The sequence below is a fragment of the Spermophilus citellus genome (assembly GCF_964194105.1).
Source record: "Spermophilus citellus genome assembly, chromosome: 4".
Taxonomy (NCBI): domain Eukaryota; kingdom Metazoa; phylum Chordata; class Mammalia; order Rodentia; family Sciuridae; genus Spermophilus; species Spermophilus citellus.
In genome coordinates this window covers 135478195-135500600 of record NC_138185.1, presented here as the reverse complement: position 1 = coordinate 135500600, position 22406 = coordinate 135478195, and the positions used below count along the sequence as shown (strand labels likewise).

General features: G+C 50.4%; 1 protein-coding gene and 1 long non-coding RNA gene across 3 annotated transcripts; one reads left to right on the top strand and one right to left on the bottom strand.

Moving 5' to 3' along the window:
* Positions 1–428: 428 nt before the first annotated feature.
* Positions 429–21543, top strand: MAP1A (microtubule associated protein 1A; the record flags this gene model as incomplete). Of its 2 annotated transcripts, XM_081292044.1 has the most annotated exons (7): positions 429–666; positions 1582–1683; positions 10437–10519; positions 10771–10911; positions 11137–19441; positions 19590–19810; positions 20006–21543. In XM_081292044.1, 7 exons carry the CDS (start codon positions 429–431, stop codon positions 20159–20161), a joined length of 9246 nt encoding a protein of 3081 aa, XP_081148170.1. In that variant the 3' UTR covers positions 20162–21543. The 2 variants fall into 2 exon arrangements, with proteins under 2 accessions (XP_081148170.1, XP_081148171.1); XM_081292045.1 differs by lacking the exon at positions 19590–19810.
* Positions 686–3957, bottom strand: LOC308647707. The gene is made up of 3 exons (XR_014021689.1): positions 3788–3957; positions 3612–3652; positions 686–1193 (listed from the first exon to the last, which is right to left on the bottom strand). It is a non-coding gene; the product is annotated as an uncharacterized lncRNA (long non-coding RNA).
* Positions 21544–22406: the final 863 nt, after the last annotated feature.

Genomic DNA, 22406 nt, shown 5'->3' with positions numbered 1-22406 from the left:
CACAAACACAGATGGAGACGATATAAACTCGGAGACAGAGGGACAAGATGGCTCCCTCACTTCGGGCGAGGCTGCGGAATTGCCAGACAGTACTTATCGGGGACACATCCTAACTAGCGGCTTCTTCTGGCGCCAAGGCAATCGACTGGGCCCTCCGCTGGGTCCCTCTGAGCCCCTACTCCAGCTCAAGTCGGAGTGGAAGCACCTTCTGGAACACTGGAGGGGGGTTAAAGGTGGCGGCCACCACCCCCACCCCAGCGAGAACGCAGAGCCTGAGGCTCGGGTGCCCCAGCCCGGCCCCTGCGGCGTCAGTGCACCGCCCTCTGACAGGCAGCGACCAATGAGCGGCTCCTGCCGCCGGCCTTTAAGAACCGCGCTCACTCTGTCTGCAGCGGACGCTGCCGGCAGAGCACTCCACCGGAGTTTCCATGGAGACCGAGGCCCGGCCAGCGCGGCCTCGCGGCGTTGCCATGGAGACAACTCCCGGGCTGGAGCTCCGAAGCTCGGGCTCACCGCTGTCTCAGAACCCTGCGGAGCGGCTGTGCGAGACCGAAGCCGCGGTGGCGGCGGCACGCTGGGACCTGAGAAAACATTCTTTGCTCATCGTGATCGGCGATATCGGTACAGAGAGCCAGCTGAGGGCCGTGCGGGCCCACCTTGAACAAGGTGAGCTGCTGTCCTGGCTGTGCCTGCAGCATCTCCACCCTTGCTTCTCCGCCATCTGCATTCATCTCCCATTGCGCACGTCTGCGTTCTCCATCCCAGTCCGCACTTCCAGAGACACGCGCCCCTGTCACCTGCATCGTCCATGCCTGTGTCCGTATCCTTCCAAGCTGCTAACAGCTTGCTTCCCCATCCTTTCCTCACACCCGGTGCTACTCTGCAATCTCCATGAGTAGGGGGAACTCTGTGAGCCCCGGAAGCCCCTCTGGTCACACCACACCCCTCTCCCGCAGTGTCCTGAAAGTCCTCACCATTCCCTGTAAAGTCCATGTCCCTACCTTCAGTTTCTTCTTTAGGTCCCTGAACCGCACAGGGAAGTTTCTGAACGCGGCATACAAATGTCAAATCTCTGAATGCCAGCAGCCAACGTGAGAGTGACCTTCGGGACCATCAGCTCTTCAGTCCTCACCTCCCTCTCCTGTGCCTGTGGCGCAGTGCTGCGGAGCCACCTGCGGGTGGAAGCTAGTCGCCTAGGGGTGGAGGAAAGGAGAGGGGCATAGAAAGATAGAAGGGAGAATCTAGAATCTGATTAAGATGTAAAGACCAGGAAGGCAGTCCATAGTATAGGTCCTTTAGGGTCTACTTTTACCAGAACTGGGCAATCTTGCTAGAAAATTGCTACCTATAAATTCATTAATGACGGAGTTTAATCTAAACTCTGTCCTCCTCTGGCATTGGCAAGAAAAGGTGCAGGTTAGGAGATAGACAAAGATACTAATCATCCTCCTTAGAGATAGCTGATCATGGCAGCTGTCCTGATCCCCTCTTTTCCTTCCCCTTATGTGAGATTGAAAGTGCTTCCTGCAGTCCTACCCACTAACTCTATCTAGAACCCTCTTTGTTTCTTTTCTCTCACAGGGATTCTCTCCTGGAACATTGACTTATCATCCTTTGACTTGAACCAACAGTTGAGACTCTTCATTACCCGGCACCTAGCTCACTTCTCCTCAGAGGTCAAAGGTTAGGACTAGTGTCATTTGTCTCAGTGCTTTGGGTGAGGGCTGGTCACAGAAAAGCAGAGGTCCAGTCTCCCTGGCAGAACTGGAATTGTGGGAGGCGTGGGTGGGGGAGAAGGGAGGATTCCTGATGGAAAAGTTGAAGGTCTCCATAGCTATTTCCACATGCCCAGTGTACTTTGCAGACTCAGGGTATGATAGTAGAAGGAACCTGGAGAACATAATTTCTCCAAAAAGAGAATTGTCTGTGGACAGCTGTTGCCATGTTGAGGTATTCATTTTGACTGATCAATCAACTCTCATGCAAAAATCCACTCTTTTCATTTGTGTTCCCCTTTCTGTATACCCCTTTCTGCATCCCTGCTTCCCTTTACAGACACCCCATAATGTCCCACTCACCTTCCCAGACTCTTGCTTAGCAAAGTCTACTCTCCAGGATTCAGGGTTTCTACTTCTGCCTTTGGCCTAACCAACAGATCTCCAGAGTAGACACAATCCTGGTGCCAAAGGCTAAGAACCATCAAATCCAAGATGGAAAGATGGGTTCTCCTGGATTTATTGTTACAGGAGCCAGTTACAGTGTGAGATTTGGACTGAGATCAAAGCTTACAGAAGGTGATTTCTCATTCTGCTGGGTCTGAGAAATGAGTTTGATTTGAGAAAATATTTTAAGAACCATCATTCCATGACAGAGGGGAGATTACAGAAAGTCTTACATCCTGTTATAAAAGTACCAGGTATCTAATCATCTTATTGGTAAATTTTGAAAGCTTAACCACGTAGCTTTATAAAATATAAAATCCATGCCACCAAGTAACTGAATTCACGTATAGATAATTCTCAATTCTCTAACGTAGATAGTCACCTCTCTTCTTCCTGCTCTTTCTCTTAACTGTCAGAAATGTTTTTGTTGTGTCTTGATCACTAACTGCTCTAGAGATGCTGCTGAAAAGGTTAATATGACTAAAGCTCCATTACCTTAGGAATATCTGCAGCAATTAAAAAATGTGAGGCTGTCATCTTCCTGATGTTATTGGCTTCCTGTAAAGCTAGCCATAGCCATTTACTCTTTTGATACCATCTTCTATTTATTTGTTTATGAGAGGTTGGTACTTTTTTTTTTTTTTTTTTTTTTTTGGTACCGAGGATTGAACTCAGGGGCACTCAACCACTGACTACATACCCATCCCTATTTTGTATTTTATTTAGAGACAGGGTCTCACTGAGTTGCTTTGCACCTCATTTTTGCTGAAGCTGGCTTTGAATTTGCAATCCTCCTGTCTCAGCCTCCCCAGCCACTGGGATTACAGGCGTGCATCACTGCACCCTGTGAGAGGCTGGAACGCTTAATTAAAATGTTTGGTAATGAATAAAGCAAAGCAGAACTTACAATGACTGAGTCCAAAATGACCTTTCCTACCTCCTCAGTTTCATGGGAATGAGAACTGTGCAGTTCCTGTCACCCCATGTCAGAAGGACTACAGCTTGTTTTCCCTATCTTGAAATTCTTAATGATCTTTTAAAAAGGGGCCCCACATTTACATTTGTCACTGAGACTACTTTCTATTTAAAGTTATTCATGTCATGGCTTCCTCCATTTTTCCCTGATGACTACGAATCAACCGTTTTACCACTTAGTACTCTTAGAAGCATTAGTGCAAGGTGATAAAGGGATGAAAGAGGATGAAATTTTTTAAAAAAATTTGTAGTTGTATATGGACAAAATGCCTTTATTTTATTTGTTTTTATTTTTATGTGGTGCTGAGGATCGAACTCAATGCCTCACGCATGTTAGGCAAGCCACTGGGATTACAGGCGTGCAAGCACTCTGCCACTGAGCTACAACCCCAGCGCAAGAGGATGAAATTAATGACTAAATTTAAGTTTGGAGATTACCTGCTGATATTAATAATTCACACAGAATTCTCTTACCTTGTCCCTTTGGCCACAGAGACTTGAAAGTAAGCTATTTTCTGGAATGAAAAGAAATGATCGGAACTTAAATCAAAGTTCTTAGGCACTTTTGCAGATTAAGATGAAGGGATCTTGGGAAGAGGCTTCCAGGGAGCTGTATAATTATTCTCAATCACAGATAGAGAAACACTTACTAGACCTTTTCAATCAAAGAGTTTTGCTATGGTGTCCTCCAGGGGCTTAGGATCATACACTCTCAGGGCTTACTTTAGCATATTGATATTTTTTAGGTTTGGACATTTTCACAGTGGCCTGTCTGTTTCCCTGGAGAATAGTGGAGAATTTCCTGGAAAAAAACCCCACAGAGCTCAAGACAGCCACAGCCACAGCCCCACCCCTGCTGGCTCCTCTTTCAGCTGTCCCCACAAACAACAGTCAGCTCAGAGCAGCTGCAGACACTGCCCCTCCCTTCAGCCTCATGTGAGTGAGGAGGCAAAGGACAATTGCTAGTGCCTTATGACTTGACCCTTTTCTGCCTACCTCACAGACTGGACCACCATTTCTAACACCATCTCTAACCTGGGCCAAAATGATGAGAAAGGGGACAAAAAATGTATCCTACAGTGATGACAGGAAGAGTGCAATTATTCCTAGGCACCACCCCCTCCACATTTATCCACCCACACGCAGAAATGAGGGACCTTCTGAAGGATAGCCAGTGGCTCAGCTCCTTCTAGTGGTCAAGCCTGGTAAAAGTTTTCAAGGGCAGTTTTTGCATCAAGTAGTCACCAGCAGTGACTTGGGGCTTTCCTTTATAACTCCGGCAAAAATATCTGCAGCTTCTAAGCATTTTAACACAAACCTAGAAACTATTAGAACAATGGAAAATAACTTTGGGCCTGGGGATATAGCTTAGTAATAGAGCATCTGCTTGGCATGTACAAGGCCCTGGGTTCAATCCCCAACACTTCGAAAAATGAAAAATGGAAAAGAAAGAAGAAAAGAAAGAAAGAGAGAAAAACTGAATTTAAATAATACTATGATAATTTTACTGAGCACCTATAGAAAAGGGAGGATTGGCTGGGTGTGGTGGTACCTGCCTACAATCCCAGCATCTCTAGGATCACAAGATTAAGGCCAGCTTCAAAAACTTAACAAGACCCTCAGCAACTTAGTAAGACCCTGTTTCAAAAGAAAATATAAAGGCCTGGGGATGTAGCTCATCAGTAGAGCACCCCAGGGTTCAATCCCCAGTATACACACACACACACACACACACACACACACACACACGAAAGAAAAAGAAAAAAAGGAGGATTGATTTTTGAGGACTAAAAAACAGCCTGAGGACCCCATTTGAGACCTTCTGTTTGACTTTCTGTTATCATCGGTGTGCTTAGAAAGGATAGTTCTGTTACTCCTGCTAACATGAAAGCTATCCTGAATTAGGACAACAGCTAATTGGTCCCTGGACCTGGGGTCCATGTTGCTGTCTGAAATGGGAAAACAGGAACATGAATAAAACCTTAAATTTCATTCTGCAGTGCATCTCCATTCCTGGCTTTACCTGGAAACTTGGGATAGTCCAGGATTCATCTGGTCTGAAATTCTGATTTAGAATTTCCCTGATCACCTAAGTGACCTTTTGCAGACTTCCAGTGGCAAGTTTACATTGCAAGTTTAAGATTTCAGGAACATAATAACACTTTTCCTCTTTTATGCCAGTCAACCCTTACAGCATTATTAAAAGATGGTACTAAGATTATATTCATTTTATAGTTCAGGAAGCAAGCTCTGAGAGAAATAAAGTAGCTTGTTTAAAAGCATGATTAGTAATGGTGGAGTTGGGTCTCAAATCTAGGGACTCTGATCTTACTTTGTGCCTGAGCTCTAGCCTGTCTCTCTTCTTTGGCATCTCATCATTGCATTGCAGCAGAAACTAGGGACACAGCAGGTTGAGGGTTGGTTGTTGTGGGTGGCTGTTCAGAGGGTGAGGGCTGAAGGAAAGCTCTGCTGTGAGTTGGACCTGTGTCCAGGGTGTGGCCCTTGGGAATGGCAGCTAAGAACAAGGGTGGGCTCCACATTGGGTTGGGAAATGTTATTTTGTTCTCAAGTCAAATGTCTACTCAAGTTTCCCTCCTAACACTCCAGAGAGCCCTAGAAAGCAGAAAGGCGATAGAAGGCTCAGGTAGGAGGAAACAAGAGCTATGAAGCTGCAGAAGAGAGGTATTTCCCTTTTGTGATGCTCTGAACTTAGTCTGGTTTGCATTGTGTACCTCTGCAGATGGCCTCTTCTTTCCTAATGGGGCTGTTGCCATGTTGCTGCTTAGCATCCCCGGATCTGAGCAAGGATTCCTCTCCCCTCCCCCCCCCTCCCCCCAGGAGTACTGGTGACTCAGCTTCTCCTCTTCTCTGACTGCAGTTGGTGAGGGGGGGGGGATGCTGAAAGCAGAGACTATTTTGGCTTCTCTGACCTTCAAAAGCAGTCTTGGCAGCCAGGGGCAAGGGTGGGGCCCTTGCTGTGGTGTGGGTGGGAGAAAGTCTCTGTGCCAAGGTCTTAGGAGCTGGCCAGGACTGGGAAGGGTTAATGAGGAGAGGGCAGGGTGTGAGAGCCTAAGCATCTCTGTTGGAAGTCAATGGCAGAGCTCTTCAGATCCTTCCTTTGAGTTCTGAAATACTTTAGTATATCTAAGACAGAGGTAGAGACTAAGGGACACAGGGTCAACAATAGAAGGATCAAGATAATGTAAGACATAGACAGCAAAGAGATACAAAATGGTACAGAGAAAAGAAGGGTATAGAGACCCAACCACCTTAGAAAATTATTAAATTTTTTCCTTAATCCAAACAGTACTTTATATTACATTAATAACTGGCATATAATAAGAAAACCTTGCTTGAGCTGGTGGTCCTTAGTCCTTGTTAATTCCTTCTCTGAAAGCAGAAATCTCCCTGCCCCTTCAGAGATGCTTCCTTATATCCAATGACTCAAGAATCCCAAGGATCAGGGCCTTTGTGGTTGCTCGGTTGTGCTGCATTGGCACAGACTAGTGCCTCAGGGTCCCTGTGCCCCACCCCAACAGGCTAGGAACCATATCCACTCCAGAATTTCAAACCACCCTTCACCCTAAAACAAACTAATTTCTGCTCTCTCTTGTGTCTATAGCTGTGGTTCAAAAGAAAGTTTAGCTCAGCATATCTCCCATCCCCCACCTACCCCTCATGTTGGGGCCCCCAGCCTCTTTGTCTCCTGCTCCTACAGGGACTGAAGTTCATTCCCTGGGTCCATCTAAGAGAAGAGGCAGCAGATGGTTTCTAAGAGAAAGGGGAGGGCCCATGTGGCCTGGGTCTTCTATATCCCTGCTCTGTGCTCTAGCAAATAGGGCTTTGGTCTTTAGGCTGATGCTGAAAGGGTATTTCTTAACTAAGCAGGGTTGGGCAAGAAGAATACTATGGGCCATAGGATGTCACCCTGGCTCTTTAAACTGTTAGACAACTCCTCAGTCCACTAGAGCCAAACTGAAGCAATGGAGCACTGACATTGTGAAGGGAAAGAAACAGTTAAGTCTCTAGTGCCTCGTCACAGACCAGCCCCTCTTCCCCGCCCTGGCGCCGCCCTCCCCTTCTAGCGCCCCCCCCCCCACTCCCACCCCAAGTGCCGCAGACTCTTCCCTGAAGCTGCCGGCTGAGGCCGGAGCTGCCGCTTCCATGAGGGGCTCCCTCCCACACCCCAGGGTAAGAACCAAACCGATGGGCTTGCAATGGCAGAGAAGTGAGGGTGCTGTGATAGGGAGATGGGATGGGGGTAACAGAAAGGGAGCTGATACCTGGCAATCTGGTGCATCTTGAACTAGCCCAGCGGGTTGGGCAAGCTGGGGGAATGGAAAAAGAGGATGAACACGGGGGTCATCCTGGACCCAGAAGCAGGCAGAGGCGACCAGGAGCTGTGACAGTTCACCTCTGCAGCTGGGCGGGGGTGGGAGACATCAGTCCTGGGGCAGCAGCAGAGGGTGGTGCCACTGGCTCTGCCTGGCAGCTCAGGGTGCTGGAGGGTTTGGGGGGCTGTCTTTGGTGAGAGGCAGAAGAATCTGAAAAAAAGGGGTGTTATGGGATTGCACCTAATAGGAAGATTCCTGGGTGTCAACTGCTGGATTGCTTAGCTGCTCCTATGCTGAGGGTGAATGGGGTAGCGAGTTTTTGCCAAGTAAGGGAAGGTGGGGAACACTATGGAAAAGAAGGGAGAAAAGGGTCATTAAGACGTGGCACATGCCTCCTCACAGACCAACCGGTTTGCAAAGGGTTCCCCCTACCCCATACCCTGTGGGCCGCTTTGAGACTGGGGCTTTAACCCCCACCACCACCTTTGTGGCCCCGCTGAGGCCACTTCAGAGATTGAGAGCGCTGCCTCCCCAGCAGCTGCCCTGCATTCCCGGTACTCTCTACCCCTCAGGTTCCCTGTCTCAGCCCCACCCCCACCTCATCTCTGCTTTTCTTCCCAAGATGGGGGCTCTTGAACAGAGGAGCCAGTTTCTTCTCCCTCTCTTCGTTCCCCCCCACCCCAACCCCCCATGCAGAAGCAGCCAAGAAAATGACTTGTCATGCTGGGGTGGGGGGTGGGGGCGGAGCTGGAGGCTGAGCTCAGTGCGCACACTCACACACACTGCGGCAAACTGCAGCTGCCCGGTCACCCCCCCTTCCCTTCTGCCTCACTGCGGAGACACCTGCCCTCCTGTCTGCTCAGCCTCCACACCCGAAGCCCACCCTGCACCCCAGTACTGGCCAAGTGAAGCGCCCCTGCCTCAAAATAATCCTCTCCAAAAAAGGAAAAAAAAAATAGTCAGTTCCCTTCAGTGGGAGAGCTGGGATGTAGAAGAGAGAAATAGGCTTTCCCCCAGACCTGAAAAGAGGGGCAAAGGATATAAACCATGGAGCTGACAGTCAGAATCACTCCCCAGGGGTACAGTGAGGAATAGTCTTGTGCTAGGACAGGAACTGGATCAGAGAGGTCTTGTGGTTTATAAACTGGGGACTTTGGAGCTGTGTGGAAGAGTGGTAAAAAGCAAATCAGTTTGCACCATAGTTATTTCTCTTTTTGCCCCATCTAGCTCAAAAATGTGACCTTGTTTGTTTGGGGAGTCATTGTTCTTCTAAATCCAAATTACTTGAGGCTGGCAGCTTGCTGTACCTTGATATCTGACCTGCCCAAACCTTGCTTCTGCCTGCTCAGAGATGGCTCTGTCCTCTGAACTGACCTCAGAGTTTCCCTCAATTCCCAAGTTTATAGAAGAGAATCCTTGAACTCCTTTTGGGCCCAACACACCCTGTATGGGATTTGGTCTTCTGGCACCAATCATGGTTTATTTTCCCTGCAGTTGCATTTATAGCTCTGTGCTGCCAGATCTTCCTGATCCTAGCATTATTTCTCTTCCTCTTAACAAAGGCCTTGGCCCCAGGCTCCTCTTGTCTGAGCCCAGAAAGAAAAGAGTTGGGTCACAGAAGAGGGTCTAGGAAGCAGATTATGAGCTCTCCCACAAGTGTCCTCCAGACAGCCCACTTCCCAGGCCATCTGTTGGATTCTCTGCTTGTAAGGTTAACTCCACTGTGACTGTAATTGGGAAGAGGGTGGGGGAGAAAGGGTGGAAGCTGGGAACAGTAGCATCCTTCTTAGTATTGGTCCAACCTGCTACTTCCTTTGCTTCATTGCTTGGTGTTTCATGTGATCCTGGAGAAGGGCAGTTAATAGGGGATATGGGGATGTTTTTTCTTTCTCCATGGTCTGGGGAACACCTGAATCTCTCCTTCCTTATTTGTGTCTTTCTTCATTTCTTTCTTTTCTTTTTTTGGTATCATTGAATACAGGGATGCTTTACCACTGAGCTACATCCCCAATCCTTTTTTACTTTTTATTTTGAGACAGGGTCTTGCTATGTTGCTTAGGGCCTCACTAAGTTGCTGAGACTGGAATGGAACTTGCAATGCTTCTGCCTTTGAGTTGCTGGGATTACAGAGGTGTACCACCACACCCAGCATTTACGTATTTCTTGTTTGTGAACCCCTCGCTCCCCATCTGCATGGCAGAAAGGCCCGCAGGAGAGGGGCGAGGATGAGAGGAGAAACTATTCACAAGGAATGGGTTGTACGATAGTGAACCAGGCCTCTCTGGAACCTAGAGACATGAAGGTGAGGTGGAAAAGAAGCTGTGAAAACTTTGGGCATGGGAACAAAATGATTGTACTCGCGTGTGAGTGCAGGTTTGGCTGGCTCTGGAGAACAGAACCTTAAGTTAGATCCTGTATTCACTTTGAATTGTAAAACCCCAAGAGCTGAGATAGCACTTGTTTCTCTGTCTTCTGGAACAGGAGCTCTGGCTTTGGATAGGAGGTTGGAAAAGAGGACTAGGAGTCTGTACACTCCACAGAAACTCCCATGTTCTTATTTCTAGACACTCTGCTGGCATGAAAGCCCAGGGCAAAGGCAAGCTAGTGAGGAGAAAGCTAGTAACGATCATCATCCCAAGAGACCTCTATCCAGCTGAGCCCTCCCTCCCCAGGCAGCACCAGGAGCTTGGTGCTCCAGAGGGACAAAAGCTTCTTGTCAGCTGTCTGAGTTTCAGGCAGAAGGGTGGGGACTTGGGCAGCGGAGGGTGTGGCGGATGAAGGGAGGGAGAAGGCAGTCAGTATGGAAGAGGGGAGATGGAAACCCTGAAAGGGAAAGGCTGGAGCAGCCAGTTCCTAGACCTTATTTAACTGTATACGAGGCAGCAGAGTCAAGGGATAACCAGGCTTCTCTCTTTCCCCTAAGCCCCATTTTCTGATTGTGCATTCTTCCCTCTCCTGCTCTCAGGCCAGAGGACCCTCTGCCACCAGAGTGAGATCCTAGAGACCATCATCCTGGTAAACCCCAGTGCAGACAGCATCAGCTCTGAGGTAAGGCCAGGGCCTGTGACTTGCCAAGAGGACCGCTGCAAGCGATGTCATCCACCCTTTCCAATGCCACTACTTTAAGCCAAGAATCCTCTGTCTGCCATCTAAGCTGACTTACGATATCCATCCCTACTCTGAAGGTGTTGTAGGGGACACTGCTGGCATGTCCTTGCAGTACTGGATGGAGGCAAGAATGTTCAGTGCTTTCCACTGTTTTCCCCACATCGGTGACCACTCCCCTCCTTCCATTCCAGGTTCACCATCTCCTTAGTAGCCCATCGGCTCACAAACTACTGATCTTGAGTGGGCAAAATTTAGAGCCTGGGGGAGACCTCATCCTTCAGAGTGGCACCTACTCCTATGAAAATTTTGCACAGGTCCTTCACAACCCAGAGGTAAGTTTCATGTCTGAGTATTGAGGAAGAAGGGGATAAGGGACAGGATTTGAATTGTGGAGAGGAATCCAAGAAAGGGAAAGTCTCATATTGCCTTTCTATCAGGAGTACTGACAGAAAGGTAGGATTTCACTTTTGGAGAGAGCTGAAGATTAAGGAATTAAATATGAGTCAGGCTAAGACAAACTCAGTGATCTGATCAGCTTCTATTTCCCATTCCTCTAGATTGCCCAATTGCTCAGCAATAGAGACCCTGGAATCCAGGCCTTCCTCACTGTGTCTTGCTTAGGGGAGGGTGATTGGAGCCACCTGGGACTGTCCAGTTCCCAAGAGACCCTGCATCTCCAGCTAAACCCTGAACCCATACTACCCACCATGGATGGTGTGGCTGAATTCTCCGAGTACGTTTCTGAGACTGTGGATGTGCCATCCCCCTTTGACCTGCTTGAACCCCCCACTTCAGGGGGCTTCCTCAAACTCTCCAAGCCTTGCTGCTATATCTTCCCAGGTGGCCGAGGGGACTCTGCCCTCTTTGCTGTCAATGGTTTCAACATTCTGGTAGATGGCGGTTCTGATCGAAAGTCCTGCTTCTGGAAGCTGGTGCGCCACCTGGACCGCATTGACTCAGTGCTGCTCACTCACATTGGGGCAGACAACCTGCCAGGCATCAATGGACTCCTGCAGCGCAAAGTGGCAGAACTAGAGGAGGAGCAGTCCCAGGGCTCCAGCAGCTACAGTGATTGGGTGAAAAACCTCATCTCCCCTGAGCTTGGAGTTGTCTTTTTCAACGTGCCCGATAAGCTGCGGCTGCCTGATGCCTCCCGGAAGGCCAAGCGCAGCATTGAGGAGGCCTGCCTCACTCTTCAGCACCTAAATCGCTTGGGCATCCAGGCCGAGCCTCTATACCGTGTGGTCAGCAACACTATTGAGCCACTGACCCTTTTCCACAAAATGGGTGTGGGCCGACTGGACATGTATGTTCTCAACCCTGTCAAGGACAGCAAGGAAATGCAGTTTCTCATGCAAAAGTGGGCAGGCAATAGTAAAGCCAAGACAGGCATTGTGTTGGCCAATGGGAAAGAGGCTGAAATCTCAGTGCCCTACTTGACCTCTATCACAGCTCTTGTGGTCTGGCTACCAGCCAACCCTACTGAGAAGATTGTACGTGTGCTTTTTCCAGGAAATGCTCCCCAGAATAAGATCTTGGAGGGCCTGGAAAAGCTTCGGCACCTGGACTTTCTGCGCTACCCGGTGGCCACACAGAAGGACCTGGCTTCTGGGGCTGTGCCTGCTAACCTGAAGCCTAGCAAAATCAAACAGCGGACTGACAGCAAAGAGAGCCTTAAAGCTGCTACCAAGACAGCTGTGAGCAAGCTGGCTAAACGGGAGGAAGTAGCAGAAGAGGGAGCCAAGGAGGCCCGCTCAGAGCTGGCCAAGGAGTTAGCCAAGACAGAGAAGAAGGCAAAAGAGCCATCTGAGAAGCCCCCAGAGAAGCCTGCCAAACCTGAGAGGGTGAGGACAGAGTCAAGTGAGGTACTGAAGGCAGAGAAGCGAAAGCTGATCAAGGACAAGGTAGGGAAGAAGCACCTTAAAGAAAAGATATCAAAGCTAGAAGAGAAAAAAGACAAGGAGAAAAAAGAGATCAAGAAGGAGAGGAAGGAGCTCAAAAAGGATGAAGGAAGGAAAGAAGAGAAAAAGGATGTCAAGAAGGAGGAGAAGAGGAAAGATACCAAACCTGAGGCAAAGAAAATTTCCAAACCAGACCTGAAGCCCTTTACCCCTGAGGTACGTAAGACTCTCTACAAAGCCAAGGCCCCTGGAAGAATCAAGATGGACAAGAGCCGAGCTTCCCGGGGGGAGAAGGAACTGTCGTCTTCTGAGCCTCGGACACCCCCAGTGCAGAAGGGGACTGTACCACTCCCAAATGTCAGTGGACACAGGGAGATGGTCCTGTCCTCACCAGAGGACCTCACACAGGACTTTGAGGAGATGAAACGTGAGGAGAGAGGTTTGCTGGCTGAACAAAGGGACATAGGACTAGGAGAGAAGCCACTCCCTATAGATACTACAGAGGAGGGACCTCCAAGCACAGCTATCCAGGGAACACAACTCTCTGCCCCCAGGCTGGAACAAGAGGAGCAGGTAATGAAGGAGAAAGAAGTTATCTCAGACCTCCCAGAAGAACAAGGCAGCAAAGACAGAGGCCCAGACTCTGGGGCTGAAACAGAGGAAGAGAAAGATACCTGGGAGGAAAAGAAGCAGAGGGAAACAGAGAAGCTTCCAGAGACAGCAGAAGCCAGAGAGGAAAATGAACCTGAGGTAAAGGAGGATGTGATAGAAAAGGCTGAGGTAGAAGAAATGGAGGAGGTGCACCCTTCAGATGAAGAAGAAGAGGAAGAGACAAAGGCTGTGGGTTTTTACCAAAAACATATGCAGGAAGCCTTGAAGGTAATCCCAAAGGGCAGGGAGGCTCTTGGGGGCCGGGAATTGGGACTCCAGGGAAAGGTGCCTGAAAGGGAGACCTCATCATTCCTAAGCAGCCTGGCCACCCCTGCAGGAGCAACTGAGCACGTCTCTTACATTCAGGATGAGACGATCCCTGGTTACTCAGAGACTGAGCAGACTATCTCAGATGAAGAGATCCATGATGAACCGGAGGAACGCCCAGCTCCACCCAGATTCTCTACAAGTACATATGACCTCCCTGGGCCTGAAGGTCCTGGTCCCTTTGAAGCCAGCCAGACTGCTGATATTGCTGTTCCTGTCACCTCAAGCAAAGGCTATGGAGCACCAGAGACTGAACTCACCTACCCGCCCAACATGGTGGCTGCCCCTTTGGCTGAAGAGGAGCATGTATCCTCAGCCACTTCAATCACTGAGTGTGACAAGCTTTCTTCCTTTGCCACATCAGTGGCTGAGGACCAGTCCGTGGCCTCACTTACAGCTCCCCAGACAGAGGAAACAGGCAAAAGCTCCTTGCTACTTGATACGGTCACAAGCATCCCCTCCTCCCGCACTGAAGCTACTCAGGGCTTGGATTATGTGCCATCGGCAGGTACCATCTCACCCACCTCCTCCCTGGAAGAAGACAAGGGCTTCAAATCACCACCCTGTGAGGACTTCTCTGTGACTGGGGAGTCAGAGAGAAGAGGAGAGGTTGTAGGGAGAGGTTTGGCTGGGGAGAGAGTTGTGGAGGAGGAAGAGAAGAGGGCAAATGTAGAGATGACTGAGAAACTTCACAGTCAATATGGAACTCCAGTGTTTGGTACTCCTGGACATACCCTACGTCCAGGGGAACCAGCCCTTGGAGAAATAGAGGAGCGGTGCCTCAGCCCAGATGATAGTACAGTGAAGATGGCTTCTCCTCCTCCATCTGGCCCACCCAGTGCCACCCATACACCCTTTCATCAGTCCCCGGTTGAAGATAAGTCTGAGCCCCAAGATTTTCAAGAAGATGACTCATGGGGGGACACTAAGCACACACCAGTTGTGGGCAAGGAAGATGCTGCCAAAGAGTCAGTCAAGCCAGGGCCTGAAGAGGGAACACTAGAGAAAGAGGGAAAGGTGCCTCCTCCCAAGAGCCCACAGGCCCAGGAAGCACCTGCCAGCATTGTTGGGATACATACACGCTGCACCATTCAGCTATTGCCAGAACAGGACAAAGCAATAGTCTTTGAAACCATGGAGGCAGGAGAGACTATGGAGGCAGGAATTGGGCTCCCAGGCCCAATTTTGGGAACAGAAGCCATTCCCAGAGAATTGAGGACATCACTCCAAGAACCTGGTGAACCTCAAAAAGATGAGACACTCCTAATTCCTGATCGAAGTCTTTCCCCTGAAGATGCAGAGTCTCTGTCTGTCCTCAGTATAGTCTCTCCAGATACTGCCAAACAAGAGCCTACTCCCAGATCTCCCGGTGGACTGACAGAGAAGCACTTACATAAAGATATTTGGCCAGAGGTTTCTCCAGAAGGCACACAGTCACCTTCTCTCTCAGAAGAGAGTCCTAGCAAGGAGACCTCTCTGGATATCTCTTCAAAGCAGCTCTCTCCAGAAAGCCTTGGCACCCTCCAGTTTGGAGAACTAAGCCTTGAAAAGGATGAAAAGGGACCTCTAATGCAGGCTGATGACACCTCTTACCATCTAGCTCCTGTATCTGTTCCAGAGCCCATTGTAGCCACAGTGTCACCTTCCACAGATGGGATCACTGTATATTCTTCACAGACACATATCACAGATGAGAGCCCTGACAGAAAATTACCTGCCAGCTCCTTCTCTCACTCTACACTGTCAGGGGATGGAAAGCATTCACCTGGGGTAATCACGAGCCCCAGTGAACATCTGACATCTGATAACTCCCTCACCAAGAGTCCTGAGTCTTTGCCAAGCCCTGCCATGGAAGACATTGCCATGGAGTGGGAAGGTAAGGTTCTGGGGTTGAAAGACAGAACCCCAGAGCAGGAAGACAAAGAATCCGAGCCAAAGGATGAAATCCTACATCAAAAGGACAGAATTCTGCACCAGAAAGATATTGTTGTAGAGCAAAGGGATACAACCATGCATCAAAAAGGTGAGACTCTGGAAGAAAAGGTTAAGGCTTTGGGACAGCAGGATAAGGATTTGGAACAAAAAGGCAAAGACATAGACCAAAAAGATACATGGCTAGAGCAGAAGACAAAAGACAAAGTCTTAGAACAACAAGATGAGGTCCTGGAACAGAAGGACAAGATCCTAGGAGAAAAAGACAAGGTCACAGCCCTGGAACAAAAGGACATAGCCCTAGAACAGAAGGAGAAGGCCACAAAATCAAAAGATAAAGAAAAAAAACACAGTGACTTAGAACAAAAAGATAAGGTCCTGGAACAGAAGGATCAAACACTTGAATCAAAAGACAAGGAACAAAAAGATAAGATCTTGGAACAAAAAGACAAGATTGGAGAAGAGAAAGACAAAGCCGTAGAACACAGAGTGCAAGGTTCTGAACATAAAGACAAGGTTCCAGAAGACAAAGTCCCTGAAACAGAGGGCAAAGCCCTAGAACAGACAGACAGAATTCTTGAACAGAAAGACAAGACCCAGGAACAGGATAAGGCCTTAGAAAAGAAAGATCAGTCCTTAGAACAAAAATATTGGGCCTTAGGAAAGAAGGATGAAGCTCTGGAACAAGACAGTAAGATTGCTGAACAGAAAGATAAGGCTTTGGAAGAAAAGGGCAAAACTCAGGGACAGGAAAGCTTCGTTCAGGAGGATAAAACCATGAAACCAAAGGAGACAACAGTAGAAGAAAAATCTCCAGAAAAGGTCAGAGCTGCAGAACAGAAGGGAGAAACTCTGCTGGAGAAGACCAAAGCTCTGGGACTGGAAGAGAGTCCAGTGCAGGAGGAACAGGGCCAAGAGCAGGAAGACAGGTACTGGAAGGAGCAGGGTATGGTCCCGGAGTGGCAAGAAACACCTCCAATCAGAGAGGAGCCAGTTGGAAAACAGAAAGATCCTGTACCAGCGTGGAAAGACACATCTCCTGAGCAGGAAGTCAGGTATTGGAGGGACAGAGATGTGACACTTGAACAGGACGCATACTGGAGAGAGCTGAGCTGTGAGAGGAAGGTCTGGTTCCCTCACGAACTGGATAGCCAGGGGATCTGCCCACGGTACACCGAGGAACGAGAGAGCACTTTCCTCGATGAGGGACCAGATGAACAGGAAGTATCCCCTCTGCAGCAGACGTCCCGGAGTCCCTGGGCCTCAGATTTCAAGGATTTCCAGGAGACTTCACCACAAAAAGGGCTGGAAGTGGAGCGCTGGCTTGCCGAGTCACCAGTTGGGCTGCCACCAGAGGAAGAGGACAAGCTGACCCGCTCTCCCTTTGAGATCATCTCCCCTCCAACCTCTCCACCTGAAATGGTTGGACAGCGGGTTCCTTCAGCCCCAGGACAAGAAAGTCCTATTCCAGAGACTAAGCCCATGCCCCCCATGAGGAATGAACCCACCACCCACTCATGGTTGGCTGACATCCCACCGTGGGTGCCTAAGGATAGACCCCTTCCCCCTGCACCCCTCTCCCCAGCTCCAGCTCCTCCTACACCTGCTCCAGAGCCACACACTCCTGCACCCTTCTCCTGGGGCACAGCTGAGTATGACAGTGTAGTGGCTGCAGTGCAGGAGGGGGCAGCTGAGTTGGAAGGAGGACCATACTCCCCCCTAGGGAAGGACTACCGCAAGGCTGAAGGGGAAAGGGAAGGGGAAAGTGGAGCTGGGGCTCCTGAAAGCAGCCCCTGTAGCTCAAAGGTCCCAGAGGCCAGTGAGAGCCATGCCACCAGGGATACTGAACAGACTGAGCCAGAACAAAGGGAGCCCACACCCTATCCTGATGAGAGAAGCTTTCAGTATGCAGACATCTATGAGCAGATGATGCTTACTGGACTTGGCCCTGCATGCCCCACTAGGGAGCCTCCACTTGGTGCAGCTGGGGATTGGCCCCCACGCCTCTCAACCAAAGAGGAGGCTGCTGGCCGAGACACATCTGCAGAGAAGGAGCTTTCTTCTCCTGTCTCACCCAAGAACCTCCAATTTGACACTTCAACCTTTAGCTATGCAGCCCTGGCAGGTCCCACTGTGCCCCCCAGGCAGGAGCCTGAGCTAGGGCTTAGTGTGGAGCCCAGCCTCATTCCACCTGCAGTGCCCCCCCGTGTCCCTATACCCCTCAGCAAAGGCCCAAGCCCTCCTCTCAATGGTAACATTCTAACGTGTAGACCAGATAGGAGGACCCCGTCCCCCAAAGAATCAGTCCAGGGTCACTGGGATGACAGCACTAGTGACTCAGAGCTGGAGAAGGGAGCTCGGGAACAGCCAGAAAAAGAGACTCAGTCCCCAAGCCCCCCTCATCCCACCCCTGCAGGGCCCCCCACATTGTGGCCTGAAACTCAGGCACATACCAGCCCTTCCGTGGACTCACACCTGGGTCCTGCCCGACCCAGCCTGGACTTCCCCGCTTCAGCCTTTGGCTTTTCTTCATTGCAGCCTGCTCCCCCTCAGCTGCCCTCTCCAGCTGAACCCCGCTCGGCACCCTGTGGCTCTCTTGCCTTCTCTGGGGACCGAGCTCTGGCTCTGGCTCCAGGACCCCCAGCCAGAACCCGGCATGATGAATACTTGGAAGTGACCAAGGCCCCCAGCCTGGACTCCTCTCTGCCCCAGCTCCCATCACCCAGCTCTCCTGGAGCCCCTCTCCTCTCCAGTCTGCCACGACCTGCCTCGCCAGCCTTGTCTGAAGGCTCCTCCTCTGAGGCTACCACACCTGTGATTTCAAGTGTGGCTGAGCGCTTCCCTTCAGGCCTGGAAGCTGCAGAACAGGGGTCAGGAGAGCTGGACCCAGGAATGGAGCCAGCTGCCCACAGCCTCTGGGACCTCACTCCTCTGAGCCCAGCACCCCCAGCTTCACTGGAGTTGGCCCCGGCTCCAGCTCCAAGCTTGGCTAGAGACATGGATGATGGCACCCTGCCCTGCCACCTAGAGTGCTCAGGGGAAGCCACCAAGAAGCTGAGCCCCTGCCAGGGTCCCACTGGGGATTGTGCAGCCAATGGCCCAACTGAAACCAGCCCGAATCCCCCAGGCCCTGCCACAGCCAAGACGGAAAAAGAAGAGGCTAAGGCCTGTCCTGCTTGGGAACGAGGGGCCTGGCCTGAGGGAGCTGAGAGAAGCTCTCGGCCTGACACACTGCTCTCTCCTGAGCAGCCCCTGTGTCCTGGAGAGGGTTCTGTTGGCTCACCCCACAGTGTCTCTTCTGAGGTTGAGGCTGGGCCTCAGGGATGTGCTGCCGATCCCCGGCCACACCGTGGGGAGCTTTCCCCATCCTTCCTGAACCCCCCTCTGCCCCCATTCACAGATGACAGTGACCCTTCAACTGAAGAAGCTCGATTGCTAGGAAAAGTGGGGCGGCGCCGGGCTGGAGGTTCAGGGGCCACAGGGGGCCCATGCCCTGTGGCTGATGAGACACCCCCCACGTCAGCCAGTGACTCAGGCTCCTCACAGTCAGATTCTGATGTTCCACCAGAAACTGAGGAGTGTCCGTCCATCACAGCTGAGGCAGTGCTAGACTCAGATGAAGATGGGGACTTCTTACCTGTGGACAAAGCTGGGGGGGTCAGTGGAACTCACCATCCCAGACCTGGCCATGACCCACCCCCTGTTCCCCAGCCAGACCCCCACCCATCCCCTCCCCGCCCTGACGTGTGCATGGCTGACCCTGAGGGGCTCAGCTCAGAGTCTGGGAGGGTAGAGAGGCTTCGAGAAAAGGAGAAGGCTCAGGGGCGAGTAGGGCGCCGGGCCCCAGGCCGGGCCAAGCCAGCATCCCCGGCACGACGTCTGGATCTTCGGGGAAAACGTTCACCCACCCCTGGTAAAGGGCCTGTAGATCGTGCATCTCGGGTATCCCCTCGACCACGCAGCACTACAACCCAGGTCACCCCAGCAGAGGAAAAGGATGGACATAGCCCCATGTCCAAAGGCCTAGTCAATGGACTCAAGGCAGGACCAAGTGAGTATATCATGAAAAGAGGAAGGAGGAGATTGTGGGTTTGGGCTCTGTATGGGCTAGTCAAAGGCTCCAGCCATGGGAAAGAGGGGGAAGGTTGCCAATAGGGTACTACTTTTCCTCTACAATATGTCCTGGCTTGTCTCTACAGTGACCTTAGGTTCCAAGGGTGGCTCTGGCTCCCCTGTATACGTGGATCTCGCCTATATACCAAATCATTGTAGTGGCAAGACTGCTGACCTTGATTTCTTCCGTCGAGTCCGTGCATCCTACTATGTGGTCAGTGGGAATGACCCTGCCAATGGCGAGCCAAGCCGGGCTGTGCTGGATGCCCTGCTGGAGGGCAAGGCTCAGTGGGGGGAGAATCTTCAGGTGAGTAGCAAGAGATGCCAAGGAAGTATTTTGTTCAAAGCTTCTCAGAGGCAATAGCAGAACATAGTCCCTATTCATAAAACAATGTGGTCCTTTCTTGGGCAGCAGGCTACTTCTGAGACCATCAGGTGCCCCTACCTCTCACCTACCTTCCCTTCATGATCTCACATCAGGTATGTCTTGTCTCCCTCCTAGGTGACTCTGATCCCCACTCATGACACGGAGGTGACTCGTGAGTGGTACCAGCAGACTCATGAGCAGCAGCAGCAACTGAACGTCTTGGTCCTGGCTAGTAGCAGCACTGTGGTCATGCAGGATGAGTCCTTCCCAGCCTGCAAGATTGAGTTCTGAAAGAACCTCCCTCCCTTACCCAGAATCCACTCCCCCAGCTCCTTTAGAGAATGGCTACTGCTGAGTCCTTTGGGGATGTGGGAGATGGAGCTGGGGGGTGGGCAGTGTCTTGCTGTGGGGACTTGGTCTGGGCTAAATGGGAGGTATTATCCCTTCCCTTCATTAATTTCTGAGAGGGGTCTTAAAACCAAAGGTAACAGGGATAGTATGAGGGAGGGCCAAAAATTAGGATAAGAGGTCACCCGATGCCTGAGAACCCTGGAGTGGAACCCTCTCCTAGCACTGCCAAGTTTGGTATTGGTTGGGGAGTGAGGATGGGTCTCAGCAACCTCCTCCCTCATGGAGGGAGATTATATCCCCAATCCCAGGGGCCTCCTTACTCTATTTATTTAGCATCCCTGGAAGGATTTCCATTAGTAATTTATGTGGGGATAGGATACTATCAGTGAGGTGCCCAGAGCTGCACCCTTTCCTCCATCTTCCATTCCTTTAGCTGCCAAGGTCTGAGTTCTAGCAGGGGTCTTAGGGTACACCACTGCTACACTGTCCTACTGCTTCTTCAGTATCTGAATGTCTCAATCCAAAACTTGAAGCTCTTTAGACCAACAGACTGGTGAGAGGAGAAAGGAACTTATCTCCCAGTCCCTGCTTCATACCATTCACATCCTAGGGCTGTACCCAGACCAGGCCTATAAGGCAACACAAAAGGGCAAGGAGAGCCCCAGTCCCAATCCCAATTCTTCCAAACTCCCCGACCCTTTGAAGTTTTCAGTCACCCCATTCCAATTATCCTGACACCTTCTCATCCTCTGCTTGGCTTCTCTGCATGTGGTCATCTGCTGTGGCCTGGTGTGTAATGGGTTAAAAATAAGCCACTGCCTGACATCCCAACATTTGACACCCCAGCCTTGTGTGACTCCCCCAACATTTCACTATGCCATTCTGCAGCTGAAATGGGAACACTGGCTGCCTCTCCAAACCCAAAGTCTTGGAAAGAGGATCTGGGAGGTGGAGACCAAGCCAGAGGACTTGAGGGACAAAGAGAGGGAGGAAGGAAAGAGGGAGACAAAACTGAGCAATAGCTTAACTCCTACAGAGTGAAGTGAATATACCACCCCAGGAGAGGACCTCACCCCAAGCAAGCCAGTGAGCAGCCCCATCAGACTACTGCTGGACTGAGAAATCCAGACACTGATAGTCATCGGGGCTCACCTTCTCTGCCAAGTGACTGAGAAACCAAAATGAGCCCACCTTGTGTTCTTCCTAGCTCCCACCCTCCCCATGCTGCTGTGCTCTGCTCCTCCCTGCACTTTTCCTGCTATAGTTCCCAGCTGCTGTAACAGAGCTGCCTCCAAGTCTAACAATAAATCAAGTTCATTGCAGATGGTATAGTGCTGCTTAGGCTTTTTTGGACTCCACACATTGCTGAGTTACTGGGCCCTGGCTTCTACCTCTCTGCTTCAACCAGCGTTGTCATTTATCTTGGAAGACTCCTTTGATTACTGGAAGCAGTTCCACGACCCAGAGGGAGCCAGAGAACATAATCAGGGTGGGTGAAGGGAGAAATAGTATGGGAGCCAGCATAATTTCTGAAAATGGAAAAGAATGCCTGAGTATGGGGAATAGGAGTGTAAGGTGAGAACATACATTTGGTTTGGGGGATGGAAGAGGGGTAGGATGCCTCCTGGGAATGGTATCTGTATTCCAGGGGGTCAACAGCAGAGGACCATTTTAAATGGATAGAGAAATAGCAAATGGGTAAGGAGTTGAGGGGCCCTATGAGATCCAGAGCCTATTGAGGTTGGAAATGCCCCTTCATTGTGTAGTCACTGTGACTATTCCCCCAGAAAAGTAAAGACCCTGGAGTTCTCCCCTTTTGTATTATAGTACTCATGTAGTAAAAAGTTAGGTCCCTCCCCAAAAACCCTTTATAGGGAGGGGGATATTGTAGTCCTCTTTGTGTTCTGGGTTCTCCCAATGTAAAGATGTCAGTGGGAAGGAGAAAGGACATGGCCTCTTTATATCAAGTCCTCCTGACATTCATTCCAAGTCATCAGAATGAAAAATAAAACGAAGACTCCAAGGGTCAAGTACCCTCTGGTGCTTCTCAACACAAATCTCCACTCCCACTACCCAGCAGTCTATTCATTAAAGACATTTGAGATGGTAGGCTGACTGCTCCAGGGACCTTCTGGGATGCCAGAGCTCTACATTTTTATGGCCCATTGTTGCTAAACTGTAATGG